The sequence below is a fragment of the Melanotaenia boesemani genome, chromosome 17, assembly GCF_017639745.1.
Source record: "Melanotaenia boesemani isolate fMelBoe1 chromosome 17, fMelBoe1.pri, whole genome shotgun sequence".
Taxonomy (NCBI): domain Eukaryota; kingdom Metazoa; phylum Chordata; class Actinopteri; order Atheriniformes; family Melanotaeniidae; genus Melanotaenia; species Melanotaenia boesemani.
The window spans coordinates 30,652,063-30,668,385 of NC_055698.1; the positions used below are offsets into that span (position 1 = coordinate 30,652,063).

Here is a 16,323-nt window from a genome sequence, read left to right on the forward strand (position 1 = left end):
TTGGAACCTGAGCCTCACCTCTTAGCGCTGTTATGGTTCAGCATGGACGCGTCTTTAGTCTATCTGAGGTGTGAATCAAAACCTAACAAGGTCTGCTATATTTTAAAAACATTATGTCAAGAATAAATTCATGCAAATCAAACTTAGAAAAGAAAACATACATGAAAGATGAGGCCATTTTAAATGGAGCAACATCAATCTGTTGAAATGTAATAGAGACTTTTTTTTAAAACTAAAATTTCTATCTAACTGGATTGTTGGAAACCTTTTAAATGTTGGAAAAATATCAATCAATGAATTTATTTTAGGTTTGCTGCTGTGGTCACCGTATCAGCTTATACACCAGACGTGCACGCACTACAAAGCTGTGCAGAAAAACATGAAAACTCCTCAGAAACAAACTTTTCCTGAACACTGACGTAAATCCAGATTTTAGCTTGCTAGCTTAACCCTGAACGTAAACTGGGACAGTTAATCTTCTGCAGAGGAGCAAACACATGCAGCGACCACACAGATGCTGCGGCTTTCCCCTGTGGCAGTGGGAGTGTTACTTTCTAAAACCAGAGCAGAAGAATATCACCAAATATCTGCAGTCCACTCTCCCACATCAACACAGAAACACAGTGAATCATTCCTGCTTTCTGTGATGAAGCTAACGCCTCTCATTTGTTCCTGAAACCGAACGCGAGCTGCTCAGCCTCCAAACTCTTAAAACTCTCTCCAACCGCAGGCCCGATCGCAGCCCTCTAACCCAGTTACAGCTCTTCTATTCAGCTTCCTTACTTTGAGTCTTTCTCTGTTATCTGATCAGGTCAAAGTGGCTCCGGTTCCACATTTTCTCAGACATCCATCAACTCAGGTTTTTCCCATTGTGGCTCACATGGCTGTTTAGTTTCTGGTTTTTACAACATATTACGTCCTCTTTCATTACACAAGGTGAATTTCCTCTAAATAGACAGAGGAAGTTTAATATCTGTGAGCTGTAACTCTTCTCTGATAACTTGATGGCAATAGAAACAAAAGGACAGAAATAAGAATAAAAGGGGGCACAAATAAGGACAAACCAGAAGTTTTCTGGTAATTATTTGTCATAAATATAAATCCTGAACAGCTCAGAAGGCTGTTTTGCAAAAAGTTCAATAATAAGTTGAACTTCTGTGCTCATCTGTTGCTACAGCTGTCGCCTTCCTAATTTCAAGATTCAGCTCCGGCTGTTTCATGATTAACAAAATATCTTTGGGTTTTGGCTTCTTGGGTGAACAAGACACTAGAAATTTATCTGATATTTTACAGACTATTCAGCAACAAAGCACATCTGAGCTCTACAGAAACAAGAAGGAAACAGTTTGAACATTCACAGATGAGCTTCAGAGAAGCGTTTCTTACCCGCAGTCTGGCGCCGGGCACCATCTGCAGTCCGGGTCGGAGGCAAGGCACCGCCTCAAAAGGAACTCCTCGTACTTCTCCAGCAGGGCTGCATCATCCAAGATGTCGGCCACCTGCCGCGGGGCCAGCCTCTCGGCACACTCGGGGCAGCTGAGCTGGACTCGGCTCTCTGTGATCTCGATGCGGAGGTACTGGCGCAGGCAGCAGAGGCAGGAGCGGTGGCTGCAGCCCAGCAGCTCGGGGAGCTGGGCGGCGGGCTGGCGCACCAGGCACAGGGGGCACTCCAGGAGATTGGGCTCCCCGGAGGCAGCGGTGGCAGCTCCTCCGAGAGACGGCTGACTGGAGGAAAGTGGTTTGGATGGTGTGCTAGAGGCTGTGTCCTGGCGGGTGGCGGCGGGTGTAACGGAGGCTGCAGCGGGTGCTGAACTCAAGGCAGAAGGCAGCAGCTGTTGTTGCGCGTGGTGATGATGTGTTAAAGGGGCGGCCGCTCCTCCTTTGGGGCCCCTGTTGCCCCGAGAGCTTCGTTTGCTGCGGAAAAGGCTGTGGAAGGAGATGCGGCCCTGGCGTTTGCCCGCCGCACGGCACTTAGGGTTGGGAACGCCACTGACTGATGAGTGAGGCGACTCAGAGTCCTTTTCTGATCCCATTTTCCCAGAAAACACAACCAACACACACTGGACTGCTTATCGTCTCCCAGTAAAACAACAAGCAAGGATTTGTCTTCTTGTGAAACTGGAATGCAAATTCTTTTCAGGCGCCCAGCTGAGACTTGAGCAGCATTCAACCCCTTCTCTTACTTTTATGAGAAACCAAACATTCTCAGGAAAAGGCAGAGCGAGTTAACACAAATAGAAAATGAAAGCAGTGACGCAAGTGAAAAAAAAGGAAGAAAAAAATCCCCTTCGGCTTCTTGAATTTCTCTGAAACTCGTTGAGCAAAGATTCACAGAGAACAAAAAAGTATTGAGTTTTATCTCTGAGGTCAAACACTGTTAAACAAAAACAGTCTGCTTCAATCAATCACTCTGACAAAAAATAAAACAGAGGGTAAAAAAGGCGAAGAGAAGAATCTTCAGAGCTTTGTTCAGTCTGGATCTTTAAAAACTCCTCAGGTTTGGATTTTCTTCTCCTCCGCTGTGTTCCTCTTCCTCTTCTCGCTGTGGAACGCCGGCTTCTCTTAACAGTCCTCTCTGTCAGGAAGAACAGAGCAGGAAGTTAACACAAAGAGCATGCTCAGTACAGCCCACACCTTTCTTTCTCCTCCTCCTCCCCCCTTCTTCTCTCCTTCCATCTCTGCTTCTGGATTTCAGTCTGATCTGATAATATGTCTGCAGTGATTACGTTTAGACTCACAAACACACGTGTTAAATGGTCGTAACCTGAGTTTAAACGGAGCAAATGCTGTGAGATGAGATGTGTTAAAGCAGCAGTTAAACACATGACATCATCACTCAGTCTGACCAATCACGCCTCATGTAAAACCAGTCTCTCTCTCCATCACACTGAGCACCACAAGCTCTTCCTCCACTTCACACTGCGCTGCTAGGGCCGTTACCATGGCGACGCTCACTATGAGCGAGGCAAACAGCGACCCACTCTGTGACTCTGGTACTCACACACACACACACACACACACACACACACACACACACACACACACACACACACACACACACACACACACACACACACACACACAGACAAGCTGAAACTGATAAATGGATTTAGAGTGACGCAAATGATGCAAAAACACACACAACAGGAAATAACATCCTCACATGATCATACACACACAGAGATTAAAACACAGCTATGAAAACGCACACACAGATCCCTCTGAATGAACACACACAACTGAAAACTGATGATTATGTATGTGCCAACACATACTGTGGCTCATGTAATCACACCTTTCCAAAACAAACACAAGACACACATGAACAACCAGAGACACCAGTTTTGATTAAACATTTTAAATTATTCCTCGTTTCTTCATATTTCTCTTCCCAGCATCAAGACTTTGTTGTCATCTCTGGAGCAACAGTTGCTGAAGGTCTTTCATAAGTCTTCTTTGGCTTTGGAGAAACATTCAGCTGATCTGGCTACGAAAACCTTATCTGAAATGGTCTCCATGGAAACAAGGCTGTCAAGAAGCCATTCTTAAGGAAGGGAAACAGGGAGAAAAGGACGAGGTCTGTCACATGACACAGGAACTGGACTGAAGATCAGTGGCAACAGGTTTGATGGAGGGATGGATCCTCCTCACAACCTGCACCTCAACATTATTGAAGCAGTGTGGGATCATCTGGACAGAGAAGGGAACAAACTGAGCTTTACTCGAGTGGACCAAACAGCCTGGACAACGTTACGAAGTTACAAGAACTGCTCGTTTGGGGCTGAAAGCAAGAGGAGGAAGAAAACCAAGCTCACTGATTGGCCAGGACTAAAAACAGAATGGCCCGTCATAAGTAAACAGTGGAGAAACGCCAAGTTTATGCAGCCTCTGGGTTTGTGTTTTTACTTTGCTGTTCAAACCTAACATGTTAGGAAAATGTACATTCTAATTATTTTTATATGAATGCATGGTTATACAGCAATGCTAAGGTTAAGTTTCACTGATAGCGCTCTTATCCTGTGTTTGTGAAGACTGCAGAACCCAGTCTGACCCTATGTTTAGCTTAGTTCAGGCTATCGTCCAACTCCACATATAATCTTATTGAGGTGAGAGTTTGTGTAAATCAGGGATCACCTACTCTGGTTCTCTTGGTCTAGTGTCCTGCAGGTTTTAGAAGTTTACCTGCTGCAACAAAACCTGACTGAAATTAATGGGTCATCCAGAGGTTTGTGCAGAACTATACAACAAGCTAATGGAGAATGATTTCGGATACGCAGAGGGACGGACAGTTTAGTCTGTCTCCTGCGTCGGTTATGTATGTAATTTGGTCCGTTTTCAGGGAGCTTAGCCATTCGTCGCTTGACTCAGGAGACGGAGCTATATCACTGAAAATCGTAGGGGCACTGCCAGCTGGTGGAGGAACTGACTTAACAACCATGGCAATACAAAAGATGCATTTAAGTATGAGGACGGCGACGTATGACAACGTTTGAAACTGATGTCGTTATTTACGTACGTAAAGGAGCATAAATGGGCCTTTTTCTAAGAAGGTTCAGTGTTAAAGAACCAAAAACTGACTTTCAACTTGGACAAACTCATATTTTTGTCTAATATAATGAATTTCCACTCATGATTGTGCATGTTGTGCATGTATTATAAATATCTGCAGCTGTTTTTTATTCACATGGAAATATATGAAAAATGGGAGGTATCAGGACAGTACTGTAAACAGAAATACACACTTCTAAAAATGCATGACCCTTCATAGCCTGCTACACTGGATGACTGGGGTTGCAACAGGTTTTTAGTCTGAATTTGCTTTCACACTGCACTTATTCAAGCTAACTACACCATTTGAAAAATGTAATATAGTTTTGACCAGAGGCTGTGCTATATCAAGACTTACTGAACGAGAGGAGGAGACAAACAGCGAAGAAGAAAACTCACTCATCTATTGGTTTATGTAGGGAAACATGGTCTTTAGCTGACCATATTTCTATCAGAGCTTTTATCATGTGTCCTTTCATGTCTGACTGCAAGCGATTTCTCCCGGTTATCATCCTGGATGCACAGATGTTTTGAATGCATTTACCCAGAATGACCTGTGTCATACCCGCCATCCCCTTTACGTTGCAGTCCGCTACTTGTGTTTAAATCACCTGAAGCTGACGGACACCAGAGTTTTCTTCTCTGATGAGCATCAGAGTTCCTTTGTGCATTCACACCTCCTCAAACGTACTGGACTTTCCAAACTAACTAGTTGGTGTGAATGTGCCCTTCAAATGAACAAAGACAATCAAAACCAACATAAAACCAGCATAAAAAGGCCCAACAGTTCATATGTACACACACACACACACAACTATAAAAACACCAACAAAGAAACGTTAAAACTGCAGATGGACACACAATCTGACAACACACACACGGGCAGATAACACACATAATAACGTGTGAAAATAAAACACATCATTACAAACCCATTCAAACACACAGACATCCATGAATGGACACACACAAACAAACATCATTAATTATACACACAATGAAGCACACAAGTAAATACACAAACTCAAAACACACACTTTCACATCAAACTTCACTCAGACATACTAAAAACATGTAAAGCACACACACGCATTGTCTCATAATAAACAACAAACACGCACACACAACCTGATATGTGCTTACACACGTTTCTTAATGATAACATTCACATGAAACACACACATGCTAATCATGTTCTCACTATAATTACAGTGTGTGAGCAACGTCAAGTGTAAACAAGTCTTCACACAACTGAAGCAGAAAACACTGGCTCAGCAGTGCAGATGTTTTCTGCTCAGCAAATGATTGACCAGCCGCTTTGATTGACCTAACGTCCACAAATCTGATTATGGCCACTCGTCTGAAGGCCACACACACACACACACACTCGCAGTAATGCTGACCCAGTAAACGTCAGACCATTCATGTGATTGAGATCTGAGCGCCTCTGTGAGGAGTCTGAAGCGGGAGGGGGGCCATGTTTGTGACGCACAGGAAGATTTAGATAAGCCGGCCAATCACAGCGCAGCAGACGTGCTGAGGCGTCTCCGAAGAGTGTTTCCTTTCGTCTGAGCTGAGCTCATGAGTCCACAGTTTCCAGGTCAGGAAAGCAGAACAACTCAAACAGATTACAGGCCTGAAAATGACGAGGAGACGTGTTTAAATGCCTTCAGGCCGAATAGATTGATTGTAATTATAAAACATCTTTTGCCATTTTTATTCAGTTTTGAAGCAATTTTGTCTAAAAGTTTGACGTTTCTGGAGCATGCGCCCTCTAGTAGACACATAAAACTGTGAATTTTTTTATTGACTGATAGTGCCCAGACAATGGCCAGACATAACCAATCCACATCAAGGGTCAACTTTATTGATTAATCAGACTTAACAGAGCATCTTAACTGCTTGTAAACAACAAGTTTATCTTTGTGCCAGTTAGTCATTTTTATAATAACACTTTTAAAACCTGGAACTGAACTGTTGAGTTGCAAAGAGAGAGGAATACTTGGAACAACAAAGGTGATATTTCTGATTCTGCAGCTTTTAAAACCGAAATGAGTGGAGAACAAAGCAGTTTTATCAGAGTGGTTAACAGTTAGTGCAGATAATCTGAATTTAGATCATAATCCATATTAGGCAAAAAACTAAATTCCAATTATTTTCCTTTTTGTTATTTTTAATGACAGGAATGATTTTTAGTGATGGTGGGATGGAGTGAGACATCGAGGCTGAAGAGAGAGCTGAGCCACAAGGTAAAGCTTTTCAGTTATTGGTCAATGTATGTTCCAACCATCACCTGTGGTCATGGGATCTGGATGGATGGATGGATGGATGGATGGATGGATGGATGGGTGGATGGGTGGATGGGTGGATGGATGGATGGATGGATGGGTGGATGGGTGGATGGATGGATGGATGGTAAAGCTTTTCAGTTATTGGTCAGTGTACTGACCGGATGGGCGGATGGATGGATGGATGGATGGATGGATGGATGGATGGATGGATAGATGGATGAATGGATGGATGGATGGATGGATAGATGGATGAATGGATGGATGGATGGATGGATAAACGGACGGACGGACGGTGTTTTTCATGTGTGTTTAGCATGAACTCTTACACCGAAGCTCAGCCTCAGTTTGTTCTTGACATCATCTGGTCAGACTTTTTTCTCTTGTGGGGAAATCCGAAGTATGAATCAGAAAATTGTCAATTTCCATTTTCCACCGATAAGAAAGATAAAGACAACAACAAAAGACATTTAATTTTTATTTCTGACTAAAACTAAATTTAGTAAAATAAAAAAACCTCCAGACTTTCTGTCTGAATTAAGACTGAAGTGATGCTGCTGTTGCTCTGTGACTCTTTTCTGAAGGGCCTGTATTCGGGTTTCTGCTTGATTTGCATTTAGAAGAGGCGAACAAACGAGGCTACACTAGATTAAAGTTATTTTTTTCTGTTTTACATAAGCTCAGATGCATATTAGAGGGAACAGAAACAACTTTATGAACTGTGTCTGACATGATAAAGATTAAAACTCACATGACTGAACAGCTTCCTCAAAGATATCATGTAATAGGTATTCCTGGCAATTTAAGTAATTCCTCTCTCCATTTTTTCCTGCTGTCATAAACTTTTGCAAAGAAGTCATGATTACCCATTTAGCATCACATCAAAGGGGAATGGCATGACATAAGGGAGCAGAGTAAGAAAAACATTTTCAATCTCTACTGTACTGCAGTCTTTTATGCAGTAAACCAATATTTCCTGCTCTGTCCTGGGGTTGGATATGATACAGATAAAAGAGGACACGCACTGACGTAATCAACGCACAGAATTGTGGGAGTACTATTTTAGGTGTACCCATTGGTTCAGCTCAATAATCTATTTTTTACTCGGAATCTCTGACCAGTATTTAACCTCATTTTTTTCTCCGAGTTGTTTCCTCGGACGCAAAAAAAGGAAATGAATCAGCGGATTTCCATCCTCCGTTTCCGTCTTGGTGCAGTGCAATGAATACGCTGGATAAGCGCATCCCAGAGAACAGTGGACGTCGGCAGAAACCTCTCCAGCTGATGTGCTTCTGGCTGATGGTGGGCTGTTTTACCTTGCATTTACAAGGTGTCAGCTCGGGATGATGGGAGAACAGGTGAGGTGGTACACCTGAGAATTCATGGCTGCTGAAGCAGTAAGGATGTTATTTTAAATTAACCGGTCTGGATGAAGCTCCCATGTGCAGTTGAGAACTCAACTTTCCTCCACTAGATAGGGATGTTTTTTGTTTCTGATTATGAGACATCCAGGCACAACATTCAGAGTAGATCTGCCGTCCGATCCAGTAACGTGTTTTTGCCGACAGTTCGTAGACTTCCAGGTTTTAATCCATCTGGTTGTAAAATGGTTGCATGAACATTTAATGATCAGTAGGTTATTAATTCATGAGGGGTGAAGAAACCTCCAGTGGCAATGCATCTAAACCTTAGCTTCACCCACTGTTCAGCAGATTGCAACGATCTAGGCTATTACTAAAGAGTGTTTCTGCATCGCAACAACTCTTCACCTTTCTTGTGTGTTTATCACGGTAAGGACGTTTCCTTTCAGTGTGTACTAGTAAGTAACAGTGGCCGGGTGCCCCCAAAAATGTGTCGCAGTGACATCACATGTGCATTCTCTAAAGCTTAAAGCTGGAGTTTTCTTTCTAGATGATTGCAGTTTGGATGCAAACAGTTCCTCAGCATCTTACTATCAGATAGTGGAACCAGTTCTTCAACCAAAACCTTTGCAGGTGGTCCTGCTGACTGTATAGGCCCATCCAGTCCCAATCATTTGACAGTTCATTACTCAAAGTGGCCAATCTGTAAACAGGAGAACAGTAAGAAGAAGTCATTTGGGATTCATGCCAAATAAAAAAATGCTGTCTCAAAAAAATACTATCAGGCCATCATGAAATTATTTTCATAGCTCTGATTAAGGTACTTTGATTCCTCTGTAGTTGCCATCACTATCAACTAAACCAACAGCTTCACCCTGACTGTAAGATGATAGTGACTATGACCCATGTTTAATGTAGATAAGGACACAAGGAAGTAAACTTTTTCAGCTTATTTAGAATCAACAGTCTGCAGATGTGATCTGTAGATAAGATGCATTAGAGGGCCAAAACGCTGCAGGCTGCAGGAAGAGGAAGGAGAAACACTTCCCACATGGAGTCACAACCGAAACAAGAGGATGGTTTTGACTGTTGGGTGGAGATACTCACGAAACTGAAATGTTTCTGCTAACAGCACTGAGCCAAAGTCCTGTCGCAACAGGCTGAATTTATGGGCGTATCGGTCGATCTGTGCTTCTTCATCAGAAAATACTGCAAGTATTTATCATACAATTCACAGTTTATGTGCTTTTAAAAAATAGTTTAACGATCATTAATCTATAGGTATGGTCTGAAGAAATAACGTCACGTGTTCACAAATCAAACTGAATTCATGAAGGTAGGAAGCCTCTAGAGTAAAAATCACCCCATTAACCTTATAAATACGCGCAGGTAGGATGATGCGACAGTAAATGAATGAATGTTTCTATTTTTACATTAAATAATGAAAATCTTAAAATAATGTAAATAATATAAAATATACCATTTCTATCAACATGCATAGAAATATAATAATGTTATTAATCATTTTACTTCACAACAATAACACAGAAGTCTTGTTCTTAAACATTTGAGGGTAGCACGGACTTATGGGCGTGTCCTCATGCCCACAGAAAGCAAAGGTAGGACATCTGGATCCAGGACGAAAAGTTAGAAGATCACTTCTTATTTCTCCATATTTCTCCTCCCAGCAGTCAAACCTAATCTTTTAAGTTGGTCTTGATCAGAAGTTCTTCAGCTTTCTGGAAGTTTTTCAAAGCTTTGAAAGGGGAATGTGTTGTGTTTGTTTAGCCGCTTGACCTCTGAATTATTCAAGCATAAAAAAGGCTCCTAAACTCAAGGGATGAGCCAGTGTTGTGTCGATACGTAACAGACAATTTAGCAAAGAAATAGTTTAAAACTGGATACTTTGGCTCTTTGTTACCAGCAGCCTGTCACAATGACATTTGTTCCCATTTTGTTAGTCGCATCCAAGAAAATTACCAAGAATTTCACAGTTTGACAGAAAACAGGATTTTTGCAGCAACATGGTGATTCCCAAAGAGCTGTTAGCTGGAAACACGGCTTATCTCAGCATGATGTGCAGCGTGTCCTTAAAACATCTGAGGAAACTGGACAAGTGGAAGACAAGACAGGTCAGGACTAAGAGGAACAAGATCTGAACGTGACGTCGTGGAGAAATGGGAACACATCCAGCAAAGACCTGAACCAGAACCTGCGAGAGGCATCTGGACCTTCTTAAGGAAAGAAAACATTGAGAAAAGGTTGATGTATGCCTCAAATGACACAAGAACTGGACTGAAAATCAGTGGCAATGAGCCAGATGGAGGAATGGATCCTCCCCAGAACCTGGACCTCAACATTACTGAAGCAGTGTGAGATCGTCTCGACAGAACGGAGCTAAGCGGAGCGTCAACAAACTGCCCTGCAACATGTCTCTTTATCTCCAACAGACATCTTCAACTACAACCAGCCTTTCCTTGTTCATAGGACTTGTTTTAAAGTATTTGTCTGTGATAAGAAATATTCATCAGATTACGCAGTCATGGAAAAACAAAGCTAATCGGAGCACGACTACTGGTTCAACTCAAAGACTAATACTGCATGCAAGTCCCCAGACACATGACAAATGAAAATCCTGAGGGTATTCTGGGTGTTGTAGGTACCAGAGATTAGTGGATATCAACCTGCAGCTGCAACAACAGACACTTCTGAACCACTAGCAGTTGTGCAGGCAGATATTAGAGTCTCATATCAGATGAAGAAAACAAAACAAAAAGCAACATTTAGAAGAAGAAGGAAACTCCTGAAGCTTTTCTAAGACAACGTTCACACTGCAGATCTCTATGCTCAAATACGTGGGTGTTCACATTATCATTTAAACGCGACCTCCGTCACCCTACACAGCTCTGAAGTAACCCACATGTGCAGAGGAAGATGCGACATTGCATGCAGCATGCTGCGTTCATGGCGGTACATTTGGATGCTACACTTGTGTATCAGTTTTGAAGTTGTTGCGCAATCGGAGCCAGGAAATATTATAAAACTTTGTTTACACTCAATCTCATTGTGTCCCGCCTCCTCCGGTGCAGGACGGTAATGTCTTATTCCAATTAAGCAAAAGTCAGATGAAATGCGATATGACCGTTCAGACTGAGGTTGCTTTGAAAAAGACTGGATACACACATGAAAGTGTTTTGGGTTGAATTTGACAAAAAGAAAAAAATTAATTTGTGGTGTTCAGACTGTAATAAAAAAATCAGCTTTGGGTCACATATGGGCAAAAAGTGGGATTTGAATCACTTTTGCTTACAAGGTGAACAGAGCTTTCCAGAGATTTCCAGATCTGTAAAGGGTTAAAGTTTTTATGTCTATAAATCTTGTCAAGTAAACGAATAGATGGAATTTGCCAGTGATGATTCAGGATTCAACATATCTTCCAGGATGATATCTTTAGTTTAACATTTTAAAACCTTTGAGACCAGATGAATTCATAGACTTAGCCTCTTTCCCAACCTCTTCAGTTTTGTTCTGCTTCACTTTATCAGAGCTGACCTTAGCAGAGGTGATGTTCACATATCTAACTTTTCATATGTGCCACGTCTTCACTTATTCTTCACCACTGACCCACATCTCATAAATGTTACCTTTACTATGGCAAAAGTATTCACATAGACCTTGTGGTTGCAGAGATATATTCATTTCATTAAGGGAATGTAATTTTTAAGCAGAAGCCTAAAAACACATGACTTAAGGGTTAAACTGTGCAGCTAAGAGCCTTTAGTTGTGTCAAAGTTTAAAGCATAGATTTACTATAAAAGAAGATCCTACTATTGTGATTAAAGTTACCATTAATATTCATGTCTTTTCATTAAGGCTGTCAAAAATAACACGTAAATGACAGTAACTAATTTATGTAATTAACTGTGTTAAAATCTTTTACGTAATTAACGCATGCACAGCATTAGTCATTTATGATGGCAAGACATGGAGCAATATGGAAAAAGGTGAGTCAGCCGAGTCTATGGATGGATTTGAGGGTTACACGTAGTAAACAATACTAGCTGTGTTTCCATTAGAGTCTTTGCAAAATTAAAGCGATGTTTCTAAAATTTCAACAAAGTGCAATTACGATTTGCAGGTGTTTCCATTGAATGGTATTTAGCACATTAGCCGTTATTCTCGCAAAAAGGAGATTTATAATTCTTTGTAAAACTCTGCATGTTGCTGTTGTTTGCTGTCAAAGATGTCAGTTTTTCTTTAATTTAGCTGTAAAAAAGATTTCTGTCTTTTCCTGCATCCACTCATGACGCGCCATCTTTACTTGAAATGAACTGGTCACCTCATGAGAGCATAAAAACCTTTTAGTGACATTTGAGAGGTTTTTCGAAATGTAGTTGTTTCCATTTCCATTTTTATTTTATTTATTCATTTATTTTTTTGCAATATTTAGGTTTTGCGCAATTCTTGGGATAATGGAAATTAGGGCGGCAACTAATGACTATTCTGATGGTCGATTAGTCACCGACTGTTAAAACGACTAGTCGACCAATCGGATTATGTATCTCATGATTTTTAAATGGATCTTATTTCACGTTCAGCTTTTAAATCTTGCATGAGGTTGTTATGTAACTCCGACGTGCCTCCTCTTTAAATGTACGAGCATTGCGGACGTACTTCCACGGTACACAAGGTCCGCTTTACAAATCTCACATGTATTTAATTTATTTTGTAAGTTTAACGTTAAGTTATTTCAGACTTTTGACGTCTTCTGCCGCCGTTTTATTCCCTGGTCCGCCGCCATATTTCTCCCCTGGCGGCGCATGTGCGACTCTCAGTAGAGATAAGAAAAGAAGACGATGTCTCACTTTGCACTTTTTTTTTTTTCTTTTTTTTTTGCGGACAATAGTCGACGGGTAAATTCATTGTCGACTATTTTTATTGTCGACAGCGTTGACTGATCGTTGCAGCCCTACTGGAAATGCATCTACTGTAGGTGCGTCTCTGTAGGTGCATTTCTGTTTCCCTATAACTGCACTACTGATATGATAACAGCAGCTTATTTCAGTTAGATATGTCTTTTCTTTATTTAATTTACTTTTCAGTATTAAATAGGTCTGCTAGTGAAACAGCTGTTAAATCTACTGGTCAGACAGCCATGCACACGTGTATGAAGACTGATCAGGTTCAGATATCTGGTGAGAGTGAAATAGCAAAAGGAAGCGCTTATCTAAATTATTGGTGCTGTGCAGATGTTGGAGACACAGGGCTGAGCATTTAGTAGCCTTGAATTTGATGAGAGAAATTATAAACAGGTTTAGAGCAGGACCCTTCTCTAACAAAGTAGCTGACAGGTGGTAGAAATGACTCATACTTCAGCTATGCAGGAAAAGTTCTGATGTGGGGCCAAGCGTGGGGCCACTGACCAGGAAAAGAGGGCAACAAATGAGATATTTTTTAAGATTTTTTGTAATATTGATCTGATTATTACAACTAAAGTGGTCGTCTAATGTAAAAATGCAAAGGAAAAACCCAAATAAGCCTTGGCTTGCTCTTGCTGTTGATAGCATCCCGTAAAAACGGGCATACTTCAGGCATTGTGATTAATCTGACTAAAAATCTGAATCGTTTGACAACCATAGTTTTCATTATCAGATGCTGCATGCTCATTTTCCCCAGTTTGGTAAATCTGGACTTTAGACTTCATTTATCTAATTGGTGATGTGGATTTCTAATCTCTCACATGTTTTCTTGTTTTTGCAAACTAATCTCTGGTGGGAATTACATCAAAATTATAACCAATCATCTTCAGAGTTGATCGGTTCTTTGCAGACGTTCACATGATGCAAACGTGTTGAATGCAGCATATGAAACAGATGAATCTTATAAGAGCAAGCGACACCGACTGTGTGTGTGTGTTGTGTTTCTTCATTTGGCAGATGGACCTGAACAGCATGAGAACATGATTTGTTATCAGCACGCTCACACATAGACTTTCTTCCACACTTATCCACCTACTCCACTGCTGCTCAAGTCAACACACACACACATTCTGCTTTTACGTGCAGCCCTGCAGACTCTCAGGCACCTGTCATAATCTCCTCCTCATCCTCGTTTCTGCTGCCACCATCGGATAAAGGTTTCTCCTGGATCATCTTAATTCACTTGTTAATTCTTACTTCAGATAAACCAGACATTTGCTCAGTCTGTAAAGTATAAAAGCCAAACTGAATGCATAATTATTACAATGAATGAAACGTGTTTCCAAGCATTTAAAGTAGTACAACAAAGCAGAATTTGATCACAGGAAACATCTCCTTTCTGCAGCACTGCTGCAGGAAACAACTGAATAAATCACATTTAAAGTTCCCACATTTTCCTTCTTGAAATTAAATCTGCAGCAGCTGCTTTGATGAAAACCAGCTTTGACAGAGTAACTTAATAATGAATAAACCTGTGGCTGCTGGGATGTGTAGTCTCATTTCATATAAATGATTCAGGTGAGACTTTGGTATTTTGTGTTTTTTTTTTTTAATTCTCAACTTTTAGATTTTTTTATTTTGATATATTTCTGGATATTTTAGAGTTTGACTTTATGTGTGCTTTAGTAGAGAATTTCCATGATTATGATTAAATATATCGAGTATAGATACTGTCACACACACCTCATCAACATCTCCAAACACCACGTTTTCTGTAGCTTCTTGTACTGATTGTTTTTCTTGATTTAATGCCACACATTTGTATTTTTGTATTATTTAGAAAACATTATGAGCAACCAGATATTTCTGGAAAATATTTAAAAAACATAATATATATTCATAATTTCATAAAATATATACATACATTTATTTAAAAATTCTTGTTTGTTTCGATTAAAATTTGTATATAAAACAGTTTTTTCTATCTGCTATGCTGTTTTTATTTATTTTATTGTTAACTTATGTGTGTAGTAATCCTGACCACATGAACTGATTCACCTCAAAATACAAACTGAAGTCAGATCCACTAAGAAAGAAAGCTATAAAAGAAAGAATAAGTTAAGCTCCTCTTTTTATTTTCTCATGTACCCCCTGGAGTTTCTTCAAGTACCCCGACGAGTACATGAACCACTATTTGAGAAACATGGCTGTGGAGGCAACAGGTGAGTTTCTTCATCACGTGTTTTTTCTGGGATGATCAAATTATGATCAGTGTTTTACAAGTGACATAATAGAAACTTAGAGTCCAGTTCCAGGTCCAGGATGGGATTCCTGACTCACTGAGGCTGACAGACAGGAAGAGGCCGGCGTGTTCTGCAGGTAATCTGTCTTCTGCCGTCCTCAGACACACTGTCCTGTTTTAGACTTTGAATCCAAGCCTCAGCACTTTGGGATCCTCAAGTGTCTTTGCTGCAGGGCACAGTCAACCTACATGCTGCAGCTAGCTGCACACACTCTCCACAACCATCTCAGGAAGCTACAGATGCGTAGACACACACATCTTATGGAAACAATGTGGAATAAAGATTAATGCTTCTCTTAGAGAGAGAAAAAGACGGCATTTTCCTAAACAGACCAGAAATGATGTAAACATGACTCCAGAGTGAGCTCAGCTAAAAGCCTGGAATTAGACAAACCACTTAGACTGTAAAACAGCATAAACTAGATAAATAAATGAGAGTTTATCAGACTACAATGATTCAGCTTATGTGGGCTTTTCTGACAGCTTCTTCAGCATTAGCGCTCATAATGAAGAATGACTGAACATAACACTTCAGAATAATCAGCTGTGTGCTACAGGTGAGCTGCAGCAAGAGCTGATTGCTGTTATGCAACAAGATTATTCACACGTCTGCACTAGTCACACTACAACACACACACACACACACACACATATATCTGTGAACGGCTCTACATGCAGAGCCATTACACATACTAGCAACTGTTGTAAAACTATTGTTCCAACAAGTTTAATGATGTAATTGATTAAAAAAATTAAAATTTGGTTTATGTGACCAGGACATTTTTAATGGGGTGGCCAAGATACGAGTTATCGGTCGATCAATAGATTTAACCAACTGGAGTGTCACCCGGATCATGGTCAACTTTGGTTAGAATCAGCTTCAGCCTGGAGCATCACATGATGCA

General features: G+C 40.7%; 1 protein-coding gene across 2 annotated transcripts in view; it reads right to left on the minus strand.

Annotated features, from left to right (window-relative positions):
• Window positions 1–16,323, minus strand: part of rnf19b (ring finger protein 19B) — a 48,806-nt gene that overhangs the window by 19,634 nt on the left and 12,849 nt on the right. Inside the window, exon 2 of one of the 2 annotated variants that reach the window (XM_042011656.1) lies at window positions 1,387–2,575. In XM_042011656.1, the coding sequence (XP_041867590.1) occupies window positions 1,387–2,033 (647 nt within the window). In that variant the 5' untranslated portion in view covers window positions 2,034–2,575. Of the gene's footprint in view, window positions 1–1,386; window positions 2,870–16,323 lie in introns of those variants that run through there. The other variant, XM_042011657.1, reaches the window with a different exon arrangement.